Raw genomic sequence first — 19144 nt, 5'->3', positions numbered from 1 at the left:
TGGCTACTGATTACATTTGCATCGCGTGAAGATAATACATAATCTTCTAACTTCTGTCCCAGATTTCATTTGATATTTATGGGGTGTCAATATTTATCTATCTATTATCAATAATAGTTACTTAACAGGATTTTATGCAAACAATAAACGAGGGAATTATTGTTATATCTACTCCTTAGCCGTAGGCCTTTCTAGTCTCGACTGCATTGCATTTAATTACACTTTTCAAAGTTTCAAAGTCTAATCAATTTTTCAAATTGTAAACAGTGTCATTTTAGCAATAGCGGCCGCGGAACCTTATTCTGAGCATCGTCAGACAAGTAGTCGCAGTAGAGTAGTACACTCTTTATTGTACAAAAAGACATAGTATTAAAAATAACATACAATTAGTAAGAAGTACAAAGGCGAACTTATCCCTTGGCCTTGCCCTTGCCTTGTTTAAGCCCTTGTAGTTTTGAGTAAATACTACAATCAATCTAGTTATCTCTTGTTTGAATAAAATATTTCTAGCAAAAACAAAACCTATTGTTAAACATGTTCTTAGTTGACTTTTTGATTAAATTAAGTGTGCAATAAAATAAAGATAACAAAACGAGAAACACAAGAAAATATTGTTATATCACAGTCGTAGTTTAATCATTGACAATGTCTAACGCTGAGGAAAGATTGCGGAAAGTTTTGAATTGCATAGTTCAAGAGAAATTTCCTAATGCGTCCGATGTTAAAATCAAGCCAATTAGCACCGATGGTGCAAATTATACTTCAGTTTTATTTGAAGTTAGTATCGTTACCCCTGAAGAAACCCAGGAATTGTTTGCAAAAGTAGAATCAATGGGTGATAATCTCAGGTAAGCTCCTCTCCCATATAGAAAATTTCGTCTTCACGTCACTTACCTGCGCTTATGAAAAATTAGAAGACAAATATGGCATAAAAGAAAAATTTATATTTCCAAAGTTTTACAAGAACGTTGGTGGAGTCGTTGTCATGGAAAATTTAGCATCCAAAGGATACGCAGTTTATGATAGATTCAAGATTGTTGACTGGAATTATGCATCGAAATCTGTAGAGGCTTTAGCCAGATTTCATGCACATGAAATCATGCATGATTTCGCTTTCAAGAATGAATGTCCAGAAGAGTTCAGAAAAGCTGGGGAAGTGTTATATATTCCGCTGGATATCTACAAAAGCTTTCATTCAGACGGTCAAACTGACGCTGCAATGGCAGCTGTGGATAAAGAAGATAGAGAGAAACTATGTGAACTCCTTGAGGGGTCTAAGGGTATGAGTAAAGGAATGGATCTTACTGAACCTCGCAAGACTGCAGTTATCGTCCACGGGGACTACCGCGCGTGTAATTTGATGCATAAAGAAGTTGTAAGTACATACCGTAATTAGCTAAATGAACGTTGGTTCTGACCGATGGTTTTACTTTGTTGTAATTAGAATAGATATATGTATAAGATAACATGAATGTCATGAGTATGACAGTTAGACTGTTAAAATAGTTTTGGTCTAAATGTAAAATTTTATTTATGTTTAGTAATCAAGTACAAAGACAAAGACGCCGAGCTCTGCAGAATCTTGACGTGAATAAGGCCAGTGGACCAGACGGTATACCTGCACGTGTACTAAAGCAGTGTGCGCCTGAGTTGTCTTCTGTACTGACACGCCTGTACCGCCTCTCTCTCCAAACAAGAACGGTGCCGAAATCCTGGAAGCTTGCAAACGTGCAGCCAGTACCCAAGAAGGGTAGTCGTGCTGATCCCTGCAATTACCGACCAATCGCCATTACCTCCATGCTCTGTAAAGTCATGGAAAGGGTACTTAACGGCAAGCTGCTGGCATACCTCGAAGCAAATGATCTGCTCAGTGACCGTCAATATGGCTTTCGCCGAGGTCGGTCTACTGGGGATCTTTTAGCGTATGTCACGCACTGCTGCGGCGAGGCCATCGAGAGGAACGGTGAAGCGCTTGCTGTTTCACTGGACATCTCGAAGGCCTTTGACAGGGTTTGGCACGCAAGTCTCCTTAGCAAGCTTCCTGCATACGGCATCCCTGCTGACTTTTGTAGCTGGCTATCTGATTTCTTGAGTGAACGGTCGATCAGAGTAGTTATTGATGGCTGCTCTTCAGACCTCATGGCCATTGACGCCGGTGTTCCTCAGGGGTCTGTTCTCTCCGCAACCCTTTTCCTGCTCCACATTAACGACATGCTGCAACCCAGCATTGTAGGTTATGCAGATGACAGTACGGTTGTTGAGAGATATTTGGCTAGTGCAGGGGACAGCAGGGAGGATATACGTTCACAGAGAGAGGCCATGGTTGAGCGAATGAACTTGACCCTTAGTCTCGTTTCCCAGTGGGGTGATGACAATCTGGTCACGTTCAATGCCTCCAAAACGCAGACGTGTCTATTTTCCGCAAAACGGAGTCCATTCGAGCTGACTCCTTCTTTCCGGGGTGCATCTGTACCTATTGCCGACAGCCTGGAACTCCTCGGCATGGAGCTGAGTTCAGTCCTCAGCTTCGGCAGCTTCATTGAGTCTAAAGCACAAACTGCGGCCAGAAAGCTGGGCGTCCTAAATAAGGTGAAGCGATACTTCACACCTGGACAGCTTCTAACACTTTACAAAGCTCAAGTCCGGTCGTGTATGGAGTATTGCAGCCACCTGTGGGATGGCTCAGCTAAATACCAACTCGCCGCTTTGGACTCAGTGGAGCGCAGAGCCAGGAGGATGATTGGCGACAAGAAGCTAACGGCTAAGCTTCAGTCTTTGGCCCATCGGCGGAAAGTCGCCAGCCTGTCGGTATTCTACAGGTTGCACTTCGGGGAGTGTGCCCAAGAGCTACACGAGCTTATTCCACCGTCCCCATTCTACCATCGGACTTTTAGACGCACGGCCGGTTTCCATCCTTACTTGGTAGATATTCCACCAATTCGCACGAAGCGCGTTGCTTCTACTTTCCTTATGCGCACTGCCAAGGAATGGAATTCCTTGCCGGCGTCTATATTTCCGTGTTCTTATAACCCGGCAACCTTCAAATCAAGAGTGAACAGGCACCTTCTGGGCGAGCTTGCTCCATCGTAGGCCACGTCTACGCCTCGGCTAGTCTGTGGCCATGAGTAAGCCCATTCATAATAATAAAAAAAAAAGACACAAACATATAATAATAATGCTGGGATACTTTGAACATTATATATATTAAATTATGGTTAGTAAATAAATGAAAATTTATTTCTTCCCAGAATGGAGAATATCACGTCATTCCGGTGGACTACCAAACGGCCAGGCTAGGGTGCCCGGTATCCGATCTCCTCTACTTCATCTTACTGGGTACTGACCAGCAATTCCGAAAAAAGTACTACCATCAGCTTCTAGACCACTACTACCAGCATCTGACTCTGATGATGACCAAGTTCGGTCTTCAGCCGGATGTGGTGTATGGGAGAGAGGAATTTGAAAGTGACATAAAAGCGGTAAGAACAATGCTTCTTTAGAGTTTGAGAATTAATTGGTTTTGATATTATACTTGTTTCATCTACCCTACTTCACCTTCTTGGTCTTATTTGTCTACCTACGTCAATTCTTGAGATTAGTTGTCAAGCGGACCTCAGGCTTCCATGAGTCGTGGCAAAATGCTGGGATAATGATGATAAGGAAGATGATGACGATGATGACTTTATACTTGTTTCGTATTATTTTAATGCATAAGTATTAAGTAATCGACAATAGTAATTATAATAGTTCTGTTGAAGTAAATAATATGTATTAAGGATTTACGTCAACATTGATAAGGGTGACAGACATTCATTATTATTTATAAGCCTTAATTAAATATTAGGTTCGCATTCTGTTGGTGTTAGAAACACGTGCAAGTATACACTAGGAACTTGAAGTAACATTGTGATGTTCTGATGTTACTCTCAGTTCCTAGTACAAGTTAAGAGGGTGTGAACTTAACATAGAGGCAGTAAAGTTTGTGGTACCTTTACGAATAAAGGTCGTTAGTAGTTGTGCCGGCATTTTTTCCACGGCTGACTAGGGGAACCTCATTCCATTCGTTAGATCCTGATTATGAAAGGTGATGTACCGTACGGGAATCAACCAATAGCACTGCATGTCTTCTGTCATCTCCATTTCAATGGAAAGGCTAAAAATCGAACAGTAAATTTGACATTTCCACATTGGTTAATCTTTGGTTAAATTTCTTATCGTGAACGTATGTTTTTTGTTTATCCAGAAACTTCCCGTGGCGCTCAGCCTTGCAGCGGTAATACTGCCATTCGTGACAGTGGATGTCAACAGCGCTCCGAAATTCTCGAGTGGCCAGTTCGCGCCGCGCGCGAACGAACAGGCGGCCAATTTTTGAAATTCGAACACTCGATTTCGTGTATTTCGTTAAATGATGTCTCCACTACTAGGCGTTTAAATTCTACTAATAGAATTGAAATCGAGTGGTCAATACCACTAGATTCCAAATTTCGATCGCTCGTATTTCAAAAATTAGCATTTCGCCGTTTTCCACTGATTTTCGAGTGACGAAATCGAGCGATCGAAATTCAAAAATCGGCCCCCAGTTCGTTGAACGGTTTCGCGGACTGATGCAAGACTTGAAGCAATGGGGGGTTATATAGATGACTGTAGCTTTGAGGTACCTACGAGGTGTGAAGGTATAAATAAAGAATAAACGTCCATTTTTTTTGTATTTGCTAATCAATTTTTCCATTAATTTAGCAGGTTCTTAAATTTGGATTTTCAAAACATAAAATAAAGAGCTTTCATATTTTTTTTGTGAGTTTCATTATCCATCCCCTTACATTTTTATACAAGGTATGTATGTATGTAAACCACCACTTATAAGTTTTGTAACCTGTCCTTACCTCACATAATGGTAGTAGACTGAAAAGTAGCAGTTTTAGACGAGCGATTTATTTCAAAAATTATACTTTTGATACTTTTGAAAGAAAAGAAAGCTTTATGTGTCAAGTCATGATATAATACATAAAAATTATAACATACGAAGTGATTTAACAAAAAAAGTAATAGGTATCTCAAGACTCCAATTCACGCACGCAGCCGGGCTAGCACATGATCATGAATCACATAATTGACGCGATAGAATATTCCTTTAAATGTAGTGGCTAAATAAGAGGCACTTTTTGTACATAATGAGTTTCTTCGAGAACATTATTCATAATACTTAACATACTTAAATCGTAAAAAGTAAAAAGGCTTTTACAAGTTACAGTATTGCAATTTACGCATATATAGTAGGGCTCCCGATATACGTGCTACACAGTACACACCAACCCGTGCGTCCGTGTTCTTAAGGTGGGATCAGACGGTTCATTTTGTGTTCATTTTCGTGTTTCATTATTCATCTTTCACTCAAAGTGACACATGTGAACACAAAATGAACCAAAAGCGAAAATTTAATTCATTAGTGAAATGATCCAGCAGTGTTGGATATTTTCATTCGTCATCTTTCACTCGCAACGTCGTCATTCGGTTGAATGAACAACAAATGAACGGTGTGAATATACGAGTGAATGTTCATTCCAATTTTGCATAATTTTCTCTAATCCTGGGGGCAGTAGTAACTAGACTTCTTGGAAGGTACTCTGTATCTGTAAAGATATTCCAGAATTTCCAGAGTTCCAAAACAATCGCCACTTGCAACGTATTGCAGTAAAATTGGAATATTTATTCCGCTAGGTACTTATACCATGCAAGTCACGTTCTAACAAGCGTGCAAGAGTGCGATAGTGATGAGCATAGTGACAGGCGATAAAAATGGAACCATGCTGCCACCGCTGATGCAACTACTTAATAGTAAAAGTTCTTCAAAATAACTTTAATTCACCTGCAAATGATTGCGATACAATTCAGGATCTTCAATGGCTACCTGGTTTCCCCAATGTATTCACAGCTCGCACCCACCACCGTCGACGTTTTCTTTGCTTTTTGCTTGTTATAGCATCTTTATTAAATGATCACAAATAAAAAATCATCCAAGACGCGACACCACTTCATTCGACGCCAAAGTGAAATAAAATGAAAAGTGAATAATCTTAGCACCAGCACCGTGTGAACATGCAATGAAAGAAAAATGAATCATTCACTTAAGTGGACATTCATTCGAGTGAATCTTCTGATCCCACCTTTAGCCCCGGCGGTGTTAATCGTCCGAACTACGAGAACCCGTCAAAGTCCGTGCCCGTGTAGTGCGTTCGGCTCCGGAGCCGCGGTCACACCTAGTTGTTGTTGTTCTATTTTTTTCGTTTTACTTGTTATTGGTAATGTATTATTGTTCGTTATAAACTTTTCATTCTTCGCTCTTACGTCGCACTATACGTTGAGAACGGGCCGGACCCTTGTGTAATTCATATCCGTGGATCCGGACACACGGGTAACACGGGTACACTGTACATGGACCTTAAGTACCCGTTCCAAACGGGCTACACATCTGGTTTCCTGTAACACGAGACCGGAGCCCCGGAAACGGGTACACGGAACCCAGACGTGACCGCGAGCTCTAATTTATAGCTCTGCACACGGCAAAAAAATACCTAAGTCCTTGGATTTTTATGACTATTTGAGAATAACGTAACAGTTGACTTTTGTGATTAAATTTGTGTAATCACAGATAACTAACATAATAAAAATCTCCGTAACTGATGAAATGTTATAGTCCGTTTTTAAGTTTCAACCATGACGAGCGCAGAGAAAAAAGTGCATGAAGTTTTAAATTTCATCGTCAAAGAGAAATTCCCTAACGCTTACGATGTAAAAATTAAACCCATTACCAGTGATGGTGCAAACTACACCTCAGGTTTGTACGAGGCTTCTATTGCTACTCCTGAAAGTACTCTTCAATTATTTGTAAAAGCCGTCTCAATGGGTTCTCTCGTCGACGCAAGCAAGCACGTATTTCGCACAGAAACGATCGTCCTCACAACAGTATCAAACGCTTTCGAAAGATCGCAAGACGAACATGCGATAATAGAAAGATTTACATTCCCTAAATTCTACAAGAGCGTAGATAGAATCATAGTGATGGAGAACCTAGCATCTAAAGGATACGAAGTATATGATAGATTCAAGAGTATTGACTGGAAATATGCATCCAAATCTGTGGAAGCTTTAGCCAGATTTCATGCACTTTCTTTAGCTTTCAAGAACGAATATCCAGAGGAGTTCAAGAAAGTTGTGAAAGAGTTAGAATTCCCTAGGGCGATTTTCACAGGCCCTCATTTGGAAGGTATAAGCGATGGGGCTATGGCAGCTGTTGATGAAGAAGACAGAGATAAACTCTCTAAGCTCCTTGAGGGGTCTGAGGGTCTCAGTAAAAATTTGGATTTGAGTGAACCTCGGACTACGACAGTGATAATTCATGGTGATTTCCGCCCAAGTAATTTAATGTATAAACACGTAGTAAGTATGTGAAATAATTTAGGTTTTCATCTAAGTCTTTTAGATGAATATATCATTGATATGTTATTGCTGATATAACTAGTTTTTCAATAAAGTCAAATTATTTGCCGCTCTTATACATTCATAGTACTTACAAAGTCAAATAATTTATTTGAGCTTCATTTTAAGACCTCATCATCATGAGTCATTGGTTAGAGACTAGTAATTCTTTTGATAAAAAAAACTTCATGGACGTAAATATTTTACTGGGTTTCATTCCAGAATGGAGAATATCACGTGATTCCCGTGGACTATCAATTGTCGAGACCAGGGTGCCCGGTGGCTGATCTCCTTTACTTCATCTTGATGAGTTCCGATCAACAGTTTCGGAAGCATCATTTCCACCAGCTGGTAGACCACTACTACAAACATTTGGCTTTGATGATGGAGGATCTTGGTCTGCAGCCAGATGATGTGTATGGGAGAGAAGAATTTGAAAGCGACATGAAAGCGGTAAGAAATTAATTAATGGTTAAGGGGTTTATGGAATCTAGGTATTTTACGGTAAACATATTTTATGGAAGGCTGCAAATAGTCGAATGAAATAAAAATAGGATAATTATGATAGAGTTAGACCAAGAAAAGTCTGCAGCGATTTTGATAGCCCACGCAGTGCTAGTGTTATTTATACGTCATAATTTCATAGAAGTTTGACGTTTAAAATGACACTTGCACCTTGCACTGCGTGGGCTATCAAAATCACTGCAGACTTTTCTCGGTCTGACTCTAGTTTTTATATTTAGGAGTACTTATGACTCTGATAAGAAAGAAAGGCATTAGATTATTGTCTCAAGAATTACTTAATTAAATATACATAATATTACGTATTTTGTATTTCCTTATTTCAGATTAGATAAACTTTTTGTTGCCCTTAAATTATGGCAATTACAATTACTTGCAAAATCTTAATTAAATAATTTTAATTCGTTCTGTTATTACTTGGCATACGCAAATATTACGTACCTAAATAGTATTACGTAAATAAACTTAGCTATATCGCAACACAAATCTACTGCTGAATTGCTGTTGCGAAATTATGAATGAATGAATGAAATGAATGAAAATGAATGAAAATGAATGAATGAAAACATTTATTTTCAGGCAACTATTGGCCCATAGATAAATACCTTAAAACTAGCATACATATTAATACAAAATATATCTTAAAACTAAAAACACAATTATGGCTGCGATGCAGTTCGCAACCCCGCAGTGTCAGGGAGCCGGCCGCGGAACCGACGGAACTTGACACCCTTCGGCCAAAACTCCTCCTTGGTGAAGGTCGCTAGATGTTCAGTCGGAACGCTCAGCACAAAAGAATTAAAATTCACACTGTGTCGAGATTCCAACTTCACGGCCCTCAGGATGAATCCGGACTTGACTCGTACATACTTCACTATGTATCAACACTGCTGTATTTCCTTAATAAAATTCCTGTCTCATTACTGTTGCGATTATAACGTTCAATTGGTCACATTTTTGATCACGGAAATCGGCATCAGCGCCAGAAAATGGATCTGCAGTTTCCATCCGAATGACACCTTTAGACCCACTTGCAAAATCCCACTCACCAGGGGTTAAGCGGTTAAACCGTTAACCTAGTGTCAAATTGTACTGGTAACCATGGCAAATCCAGGTCTAACCGGTTAACACCGGATTAGTGGACTGGTGCAAGTGGGCCTTAGAATTCTAAAATTAGTGTTACATTTAGTGTTTGTTTGTCAGAAACTGCCTATAAGCCTCTGCGTGGCGGCGTCGTCACTGCCGTTCGCGACGGCGGACGCCGACAGCGCTCCGAACTTCGAGCGCGGAGAGTGCGTGCCGGGCGTGAACAAACTGTTCGTCGAACGGTTCCGCGAACTGGTGCAGGATTACACGGAGTGGGGGATTTTATAGACTAAAGTGATATCCAGAATTAAAAACAGTAAACATTGTCAGAAGATTAAAAAATAAAGTTCTAGGACTTTTTCGTGAAAATGTTTATGGTGAAGTTCAGGTAGAATCATGAAATTACTTTCGTAATTTTTGTTAACACCCTCTCACCGCGGACACAAATACCCCAATAAATACCTATAACAAACCACCATCTAAATATAGAACAAAACTCGACACATATTTTGCCTCTCTATGAGGCATCATCAGGAGATGCAATGCTGTTGTTAACGTAAAAACATATATACTTACGCAACTAGAAATAACGCACTGATGCACTGAGCACTGATGGACTAGCAGAAACAAAAGTACAGTAGGTACTTATATTATATTTACATTTACAGAAATCTGACAACTAGGTAGTAATTTTACAAGATAATAATTATTATCATCGCCATTTTTAACCACACTATTATAGTACCGCTGCAGCTTATCTATGCAGTATGCAGGCCATTATCATCCATTATTGCCAGTTAAAATATCGGCGTCGATTACATTTGCATGGCGAGAAGATAATAGATTATCTGCTGATATCTGCCCTAGATTTCATTAGTTTATGTAATTGGTTGTGCATTAAGCATAAGTCAAAGATAAATAGTCCCCTACTCTGAATGTCGTGATATAAAAATGGTTGACTAACCTAAAAAAAATACTTAGTTATTACTAAGTAGTTAGTTATTACTAAGTATTTTTTGCAACGAGCTAAATATGGTACCTACCAGACATTTCGATTCCATTTTTGGCCACCGAAGGGCTTGGCCACTTTTTCGTTAGTATATGACATTCTATTACAATTTATATTATTATACGTAAGTAGGGTAAATGTAATTTAATATAATTAGTTTATGTTGTCTTGTTAGGAAAATGTTTACTGTTAATGTGCATTGTAAATTATAATTGGACTGGCAGTTCTGAGATCACGATTGGATATATATAAATGATAAATTATGTTGTATCTATTCGAAGCAATTAGTATTAAGTTCGTAACACCTGATCTTATGACCCCCTCACAGTCAACATAACTAATGACGTCTCTAATAAATCCTGAGACCATTTTCACTTGTCGCGTAACATACCTACCCAATAATTATACTAAAGTCGCACCAATAAAAGTCTGCAGCGGATTTGATAGCCCACGCAGCGTAAGTGTTAATTATATGTCATAATTTCATAGAAGTTTGACGTTAAAAATGACACTTGCACTGCGTGGGCTATCAAAATCGCTGCAGACTTTTTACGGTCTGACTTTAAGTACATACTTACCAAATGTTTATTAGATTCGATGTCACTCTATACCATGGCAACTTCTGGCACCTGAAAAAGGAATAAAATAGAAAAGTATTTCTGTATGTCTGTTGAAAATCTAATAAAGCCAAAACACGGCGGACTATCCCATGAAACAAGTCGTGAACGATAACAGGCGACACCAGCGGTTTATTACGAAATCGTGGCGGCATAAAAAGGGGCACAAAGCGGCCTTTGAAGTCGCCGCCAGGGCTGTCACCTGCTAGGCCTGCTACTGAAACTGTGTGTGTGTTTTGGCAAGGGGCGGTATATTTAAAAGGATTTTAAACCTGTTTAGGGGATATTTTGACAGGCGTCTTATTTGTAAAACTTTCGCGTTTGGAACACATTTTAAAATATAATATTTTATACCCGGGTCTATCGCGAATTTCGAAACGAACGCCGGAAGTAAAGGCAATAAATAATATGTTTTCATAAACATTACAAAATTTAACAATATATATTTTTCGAAGACTTTCATCATACAATTTTAAGAAACATAAAGTTTTAACATGTCTATAAGGATAAAGTCAAATTAATACTTTTAAATATTATTCTCTGATGTCCCCAGGAAAGACGCCGGTTTGCCCGACCGATTTTGCCCCAGTCTCATTTGTTAATATGTATATCGTATTTTGAACAGACTTGTGCATATAATGAATTTGTAAATAGATACACCGAAGGATGGGTACAGCCCTGGAATAGCGACCTGTCACCGATTACTACTAGACTACTTAGAAGCAGTCAAAAGTCAATGAGTCAGGCGATATTACCGTTCGTAACTACCAATACAATTGTGACGACCGGTCTGGCCTAGTGGGTAGTGACCCTGCCTGCAAAGCCGATGGTCCTAGGTTCGAATCCTGGTAAGGGCATTTATTTGTGTGATGAATACAGATATTCGTTCCTGAGTCATGGGTGTATTCTACATACGTATATAAGTATGTATTTGTCTACATAAGTATGTATATCGTCGCCTAGTACCCATAGTACAAGCTATGCTTAGTTTGGGGCTAGATCGATCTGTGTAAGATGTTTCCAATATTTATTTATTTATTTATTTGTTAGTTACCCTTCTATGTTTCGAACGCTAAAATAATCATCACTGACCCAATAATAACTCATACTTAGTACCTAATGCCTAAGAGAATTTGATACACTATGGTTGAATATGTAATATCATTGTTTCTAGTTGTGCTGATTTTATTACAAGGGGCTCAGGGAGCTAACTGACCTACGGCGAGAGAGCCTATAGATAGAGACCTGTAAAAAGGCCAAGTTTTGATTCCGCCCACGAATGCCCTAGAGGTATGGAAGGTAGAGTTACCGTCTATAGCTATAGGATATAGTGATAATACATATTCTCACGTTTAGTCTCATGTCAATAAAAAAGTTGCATGTAATTGGTCACGCAGCCAACAAGTGTTTATTTAAATTAAAATAATTCTCCTCTTGCTGAGCAACGGCGGTCGAAAAGGGTCCCTTAAGCTACCCATATACTGCACCATTATGTCACAAAAACTCATTAAATCATGCTTCATACCCTAATGGAAAATATTAAAGACAGACGCCAGCCATATCTTAGAACCTCAAAGCGAGCGTTAAAATTATAGGCACTTACAACATAGAGGCACGAAACACGATACTGTACAGTCGGCGTCGACATAATTTAAAGTGTGCACTGCAGGCAATAAGCAGATAACCATCGTACAGTCGAGTGGAAGAGTGATTAACGTTGGCGCTACTTTGAAGCCGTCTACAGTTGGGAGAATATAGCAGTATGCATTGGATATGTAGGCACTAGGCATATACCTTCAAATTAGAGTGCTAAGCAACCATAATTAATAAATATACAGTGTGGAAATTATAGGCACTTACAACATAGAGGCACGGTTGGTAGGCCTAGGTATCGATGGGCGGATGTGGTGGACGCTGATCTGCGCGAGCTCCGGGTTGAGAACTGGCGCGATACGGCACAGGACCGGGATCAGTGGCGAGCAGTCGTGTTGGAGGCCAAGACACACTTTGGGTCGCTGCGCCAGAGGAGTAAGTAAGTAAGTACAACATAGAGGCACGAAACACGATACTGTACAGTCGGCGTCGACATAATTTAAAGTGTGCACTACAGGCAATAAGCAGATAACCATCGTACAGTCGAGTGGAAGAGTGATTAACGTTGGCGCTACTTTGAAGCCGTCTGCAGTTGGGAGAATATAGCAGTATGCATTGGATATGTAGGCACTAGGCATATACCTTCAAATTAAAGTGCTAAGCAACCATAATTAATAAATGTACAGTGTGGAAATTATAGGCACTTACAACATAGAGGCACGAAACACGATGCTGTACAGTCGGCGTCAACATAATTTAAAGTGTGCACTACAGGCAATAAGCAGATAACCATCGTACAGTTGAGTGGAAGAGTGATTAACGTTGGCGCTACTTTGAAGCCGTCTGCAGTTGGGAGAATATAGCAGTATGCATTGGATATATAATAGGCACCATTAGGCATATACCTTCAAATTAAAGTGATAAGCAACCATAATTAATAAATGTACAGTGTGGAAATTTTAACAGTATGTTAACGCTTCAATTTTTTTTATCAGCTGCAGGGCGTTCATCTTAAACCACAATGTGCGCTATTATTGGATACACAGGTATCCACAGGAGTGAGGTGAACCTTTTTCTTCTTCCTCTCCTCATGCTGGAATGCATTTTGGCATGGCTCATGGGAGCCTGAGGTCCACTTAGCAACTAATCCCGAGAATTGGTGTAAGCACTAGTTTTTATGAAAGCGACTGCCATCTGACCACGTTTCTTCACGATGTTTTCTTTCACCGAAAAGCGACTGGTAAATATCAAATAATATTTCGCACATAAATTGTGAAAAACTTATTAGTACGAGTCATACGAGCCAGGGTTTGAACCCGCGACCTTCGGATTGAAGGTCGCACGCTCTTACCGATGCTAGAGTTAGACCAAGAAACGTCTGCAGAGATTTTAATAGACCACGCAGTACAATTGTTACTTTAAACGTCAGAGTTCTATGAAATTATGACGTAACTATAAAATAACAGTTGCACGTTGCACTGCGTGGGCTATCAAAATAGCAGCAGACTTTTCTTGGTCTAACTCTAGGCCACCAGCGCTTCTTGAACACTTCTCGCGTGATCCTTTAGTACACTGTCTTACTGTTTCTCTCTCAATTACTGCGTCTCCCGGCTCGTCGTCGGCTCAGATTAACCGCTACCGCTCCGCTTACTTTTTATTTTCCGACGTAATGTCTTGTTAGAGCCCCCATATTTTAGACAAGTTTTATTTCGGTACACCGGCTCCCAAACTATATTTATGGGTTATTCGGAATGGTAAGTAGCTAACAACCTGACAAAACAACGTAATTTATAAAGTAAGCCGACGGCGGTCGGATATTGGAGATTTGGATGTCTATTATAATTTAAAGCTGTAAAAATGAGGCGGGAATTGATGATATTTTTATGATTGTTGATGACTTAAATAAATTATGCTACTTAAATACAAACTTTTTTTAAGAAAAATAGGTTTACGTTGGTTAACTTCGGCACCTTGCTCTCGAAAATAGAATAGGGTTCTAAAATGTAATGCCGCTGTATAAACTCGTCGAGATACCCAGAAACAGGCCGGATCAAGTATGTACATCCTACATCCCTCCCTTCTCGTCTGTCCTTCTCCGATCGAATCGGATTGGAGCCGAGACTCTCGGCGAGAGGCTCTTTACGAATGTGTACAGCCGGCACAGTGTTTTCTCAGTTGTAGAAGCTCAAGGAAGACTTGACTAACTTCAAGAATTGGCGTAGATATTAGTTTTTCATAAAAAAGAGAGAATATATGAGCTTGGCCTTATTAAGACGTTTAATGTTATTAATAAAACTAGTGGTAGGTATCCAAATAATATGTCATACATACATGATGCGGCCCACGATTCGAACTCGAGACCTTCAGTTTTAAAGTCACCCGACTGAACCACTCAGCCACATCCACATTTATTCATCAAACGCTATAAAACCAATATGAATAATGTCTTCCTTCAGCCAGTTTGTTTGTCTTTCTGTCCGCCATAAAGCGTTCTAATGGATCTCGGTGTTTACACTAACGTTCACGTGTTCTACACTTTGACGTGTAATAAACTAACTTGTTTATTGTTTACCTTTCTTAATTAGTATAATTTTAAACATGTCATAAAAAGTAATGGGTTCGGTGTGGCTTGTGTTTGGGAGCGAACGATATGGGTATAGGCAGGACTATAACCGCGAACCACTTAGTACTTTATAGTATCTGAGCGACCCGCGAAAACCGAAATTCGCATATTGCGGGGATCTTTCGCTTTTACTCCAATGAAGGCGTAGTTAGAGCGACAGAGAAAAATGGCCGCAATTTGCGAAATTCGTATTTCGCGGTTACAGCCCTGGCCGAAGTTTCGGTTTCGCGGGATTACGAGAAGTAAAGTAAGTATCGTCCTGTAGCCGGCCGTGTGGGAAACCTGAGGGACTATCACGAACCACGTTCAAAGTGTTGCCTCTTTGTCGCACTTGTAAATTCGTACGTAAATGTGACAGAGAGGCAACACGTCGAACGTGGTTCGCGGTAAGCATCTGCAAACTCTGGCCGACTCACGCGCATTGTCTCCTGAGAGGATATTGAAGTTTTTTAATTCTTATACCGAATGGAATGAAATTCATTTGTAAAATCAAATAAAAAAAATGGCTTTGTCTCGTGTCCGTTATCTTACCTGTTATAGACTGTTAATCAGTGGGCCCCTATAATAATAGCGTGCAGCATAAAAAAACATTTTGTACAGCATACAACAGTAGTTAAGTAGGTATAGGTAACAGGTAACTTATTCCTAAAACAATTAAACCTTGACTTTAAATCTTATATACATACAAGCTATTTAACTTTGTTGACTCCTGTAGCTGCACTATTTATATTGTTCACTGATACACTCTTGTGTAAGTGAGACAGCAACACGCAGCGCCATCAGATACGCTCTTGTGTAAGTGAGAGCAACACAACAAGCTGTGAGTAATAAATTACTATAGCAGAGCGAGTCTGTTTACGATTATATCGTTAAAAGACGGCTTATTTCGTCAACACAGACCAAAGAGTAACTAATACTCTCATAGACAGTTGAACATTTTACCCTCTCTCTCTTTTCTAAATTAAGTAGGTACCGTAAAATGGGGTGAGTTGGGTGAAATTTGACTTTCAAACCTCGATAAAATTTTATTTTCACATGTGAATACTGAATGGTGTATATAATAAGTGGTTCGGACGTTTGTATTTTAGTTTGTATTTTATTTTGGGTAGTTCCATTTCATAACTTTGACGATAAAGAGGAAAACCCACCTCACCCCGTAGTGCCTCGTATTTGGGATGAGAGGGTTTTTCATACAAAGGTGATTTTGGAAGATTGTTGGATCGATTTTTTTTTATTATGCGTATTACTATAGCCCCATTTTAAATTGGAATACATTATTTTTGTAGCAGTAGCCTTAAAATCCCTTCTCACCCCCCTCTCAAACGTCCTCTCCCCATTCATAACCCAACTCTCCCCGCGAAACCTACTCACCCCGTTTTACGGTACATAGTTGTCTTTTACTCTGTAGATAGGTAACTAGTGTAGTTTCGTTCGACGTCTGGTCTGGTCTTGTCGGCAGTAATCTTGCCTATGAAGCCGATGGTCCGGCGGTTTGAATCCCGGTATATATAGGTAATAAATAAGTGCTTTACTTACTTACTGCGTTGACGCAACGACGCGAAGTGGATCTTGGCCTCCGACACCAAAGACCGCTAATCTGTCCAAAGCCGTCGCGCAGTCTGGAGAGCGTACTCAGAAAGACCTTAGCGAACTAAAGTTCGTTTTTTTTAGCATTAGAAAGAACTCCGCAGAAGCAAGCGTGCAGTTTTTATCAGGCTCGTTAATTGTTAATAATGATTGAATTATCTAATGTAGCATGGTCAATACATATAATTTACTTCAAATTGTTACCGCTAAAAGTGCCAGATTTAGAACCACAAGCGAACTTCTGCGAAGTTCTTTCTAATGCTAAAAAAAACGGACTATAGGCACCGTCGACTGGACAGAAACGGCTTTGGACAGAGTAAATAAGTGCCGCACGCACATTTTTAGAGTTCCTTAGGCAAAATGTCATAACACAATCCTCTTCCCGTCCGCCTTTTAAACATTTTAGACGGACCCTTTTGCGCTCGACCCACACTAAGCTTTTCTAGAATCTAGACCCCCACAGGTCTCCTCTACAAAGTGTTCGCTCTTAGCCCATAGCGCACAGCCTGTTTGTTTAACATACTATATTTATGGCCCCAATTAACGTCTTGTCTAATAGCCGACGAATTTACCGCCATAACGGTTCGCCATATTTATACCAACATTACCAACACCTCGCGGTATTTTTAAACGGGATACAGGCGTATTCAGAAATGTGAGATTGATACAATATGATGTTCATTGACGTTATTCATAAACGCGCTACAAGTGTCAATCAGTCAAAAATAATCGTCTTCCTTATTAGTCTTATTGAAGTAAAAAAAATAGTAAGTTATTCGTGAGAAAGGGATAAGACTGCCTTTCCACTGAGGTGGAGATGAGAGAAGACGTGTTCAATGAACCAATACATTGGTTCTCTTCCCCGCTCCGCTGGATTACAAACAATGCTATTTTAAATCATTATTTATGTTATGTTTTTTTGTCATCTATGTTTAAGGAAGGAAAATTGTATAAATGGGGTTTATTTGGTCTAAATAAATGTTTTTTTTTTTGACTAACAGAATGAATGTCATACATAATCGCGGAAGAGGCAGTGATACCGCGAATATCAAGAAAATTGATAGATAAAGCTGGGGCAACAACGACGCTGCAACAGTAATGCAGCTGCAGTTTGGACCCTCTTCTTCCTCGCGTTATCCCGGCATTTTGCCAAAGCTCATGGGAGCCTGGGGTCTGCTTGACAACTAATCCCAAATATTGACTAGTTTTTACAAAAGCGACTGCCATCTGAATCTGACCTTCCAACCCTCTGGGTGGAAACTAGGTCTTATTTGTGTGGTTTCCTCACGATGTTTTCCTTCACCGAAAAGCAACTGGTAAATATCGAAATAATGATATTTTGTATATAAGACCCGAAAAACTCATTGGCACGAGCCGGGGTTTGAACCCGCGACCTCCGGATTGAAAATGATAAAAATCGCACGCTCTTTCTGCTAGGCCACCAGCGCTTATTCGCTTATTTAACATCCGAACGTTACCCTTTAAAACGTGATGTTGCCTTTACCATTTTAATGTTTAAAGTTGTCATTTACTGACACACTTTCGCGCCGACTGAACCTTGTATAAGCTTATCAGTCGGCCATGTTTATGACGCGACTTCCGCAACTTCCGGCGGCTGTGCTTTGTTCTTTTTAGGAGTGTGCCATGGGAAGCAGTTTGTTTGCTGATCAAAACATTTATAGGGTTATCTTTGAGAGTGACCTAATTTTAGTGTCTTAAGCCCAGTTGCACCAAACACATTTAACAGCAGTAAAGTATGAAATTTCCCATACAAATAATATTAGCGAACGCTTTAACGGTGACAGATGGTTTGAGACTGAACAACCGACCCTTTATATTGTTGCGTTTTGCGAGGAAACAAAATGGTAAAGATTTTGTCTTATAAATACCTCTAGGGATCCGGAGGTCGCGGGTTCAAACCCCGGCTCGTACCAATGGATTTTTCGGAACTTATGTACGAAATATCATTTGATATTTACTAGTCGCTTTTCGGTGAAGGAAAACATCGTGAGGAAACCGGACTAATCCCAATAAAGCCTAGTTTCCCCTCTGGGTTGGAAGGTCAGACGGCAGTCGCTTTCGTAAAAACTAGTGCCTACGTCAAATCATGGGATTAGTTTTCAAGCGGACCCCAGGCTCCTATGTGAGCCGTGTCAAATTGCCGGCATAACGCGAGGAAGAAGAAATACCTCTAGGGATCATTAATCGGTATTTTAAGAACAAAAGTTCTTTAAGTATCATGCAATTATTTGATTTAAGTACCTACAATACAATCGAGACAACGATACAAATAAACAAACAAACAAATCCATAATTATAAACTCGCAAAAAAAACATTGCAACTTATGAGTCTTATTAGGTAACAAATCTCAAAATGAACTTGAATCTATAATTTGCCTGTTAACATTTGAGAGACAACGCTTCCGAATTTAAATGTCTTCTTTATGAATTAACAAAAGGTCACTTTTCTGGCGTACGTTCTATAGCCTCTCTATACAAACAGGGCAATAATTCTCAGATTCCCGTCCTCCGCAACGGTCAGGCGATTTGTTACTGGAAATGGCCTTATTTACGGCCGCCCATTGCGCCAGAAAACTTAATTTCATTTCGAATGCACTAACTTAGGCAGTT

General features: G+C 39.8%; 2 protein-coding genes across 2 annotated transcripts; both read left to right on the top strand.

The window, feature by feature from the left end:
• Nucleotides 1-637: 637 nt before the first annotated feature.
• LOC134664698 (uncharacterized) lies at nucleotides 638-4372 on the top strand. The gene is made up of 3 exons (XM_063521442.1): nucleotides 638-1375; nucleotides 3249-3479; nucleotides 4244-4372. The coding sequence occupies exons 1-3, from the start codon at nucleotides 986-988 to the stop codon at nucleotides 4370-4372; spliced, it is 750 nt and encodes a 249-aa protein (XP_063377512.1). The 5' UTR covers nucleotides 638-985.
• A 2342-nt stretch (nucleotides 4373-6714) lies between these two features.
• LOC134664697 (uncharacterized) lies at nucleotides 6715-9385 on the top strand. Its single transcript, XM_063521441.1, has 3 exons — nucleotides 6715-7437; nucleotides 7699-7929; nucleotides 9202-9385. Exons 1-3 carry the CDS (start codon nucleotides 6715-6717, stop codon nucleotides 9370-9372), a joined length of 1125 nt encoding a protein of 374 aa, XP_063377511.1. The 3' UTR covers nucleotides 9373-9385.
• Nucleotides 9386-19144: the final 9759 nt, after the last annotated feature.

The sequence above is a fragment of the Cydia fagiglandana genome, chromosome 5 (genome assembly GCF_963556715.1).
Source record: "Cydia fagiglandana chromosome 5, ilCydFagi1.1, whole genome shotgun sequence".
NCBI lineage: Eukaryota > Metazoa > Arthropoda > Insecta > Lepidoptera > Tortricidae > Cydia > Cydia fagiglandana.
The sequence above is the reverse complement of the archived record's forward strand: the minus strand, read 5'-3'. Positions and strand labels throughout refer to the sequence as shown.

Excerpts from the sequence above, each read along its gene's own strand:
- LOC134664697 (XM_063521441.1), top strand. The coding sequence starts at position 6,715 with ATGACGAGCGCAGAGAAAAAAGTGCATGAAGTTTTAAATTTCATCGTC. Across the intron at positions 7,438-7,698 it reads ATTTAATGTATAAACACGTA|AATGGAGAATATCACGTGAT; the intron begins GTAAGTATGTGA and ends GTTTCATTCCAG. Across the intron at positions 7,930-9,201 it reads TTGAAAGCGACATGAAAGCG|AAACTGCCTATAAGCCTCTG; the intron begins GTAAGAAATTAA and ends TTTGTTTGTCAG.
- LOC134664698 (XM_063521442.1), top strand. The coding sequence starts at position 986 with ATGGAAAATTTAGCATCCAAAGGATACGCAGTTTATGATAGATTCAAG. Across the intron at positions 1,376-3,248 it reads ATTTGATGCATAAAGAAGTT|AATGGAGAATATCACGTCAT; the intron begins GTAAGTACATAC and ends ATTTCTTCCCAG. Across the intron at positions 3,480-4,243 it reads TTGAAAGTGACATAAAAGCG|AAACTTCCCGTGGCGCTCAG; the intron begins GTAAGAACAATG and ends TTGTTTATCCAG.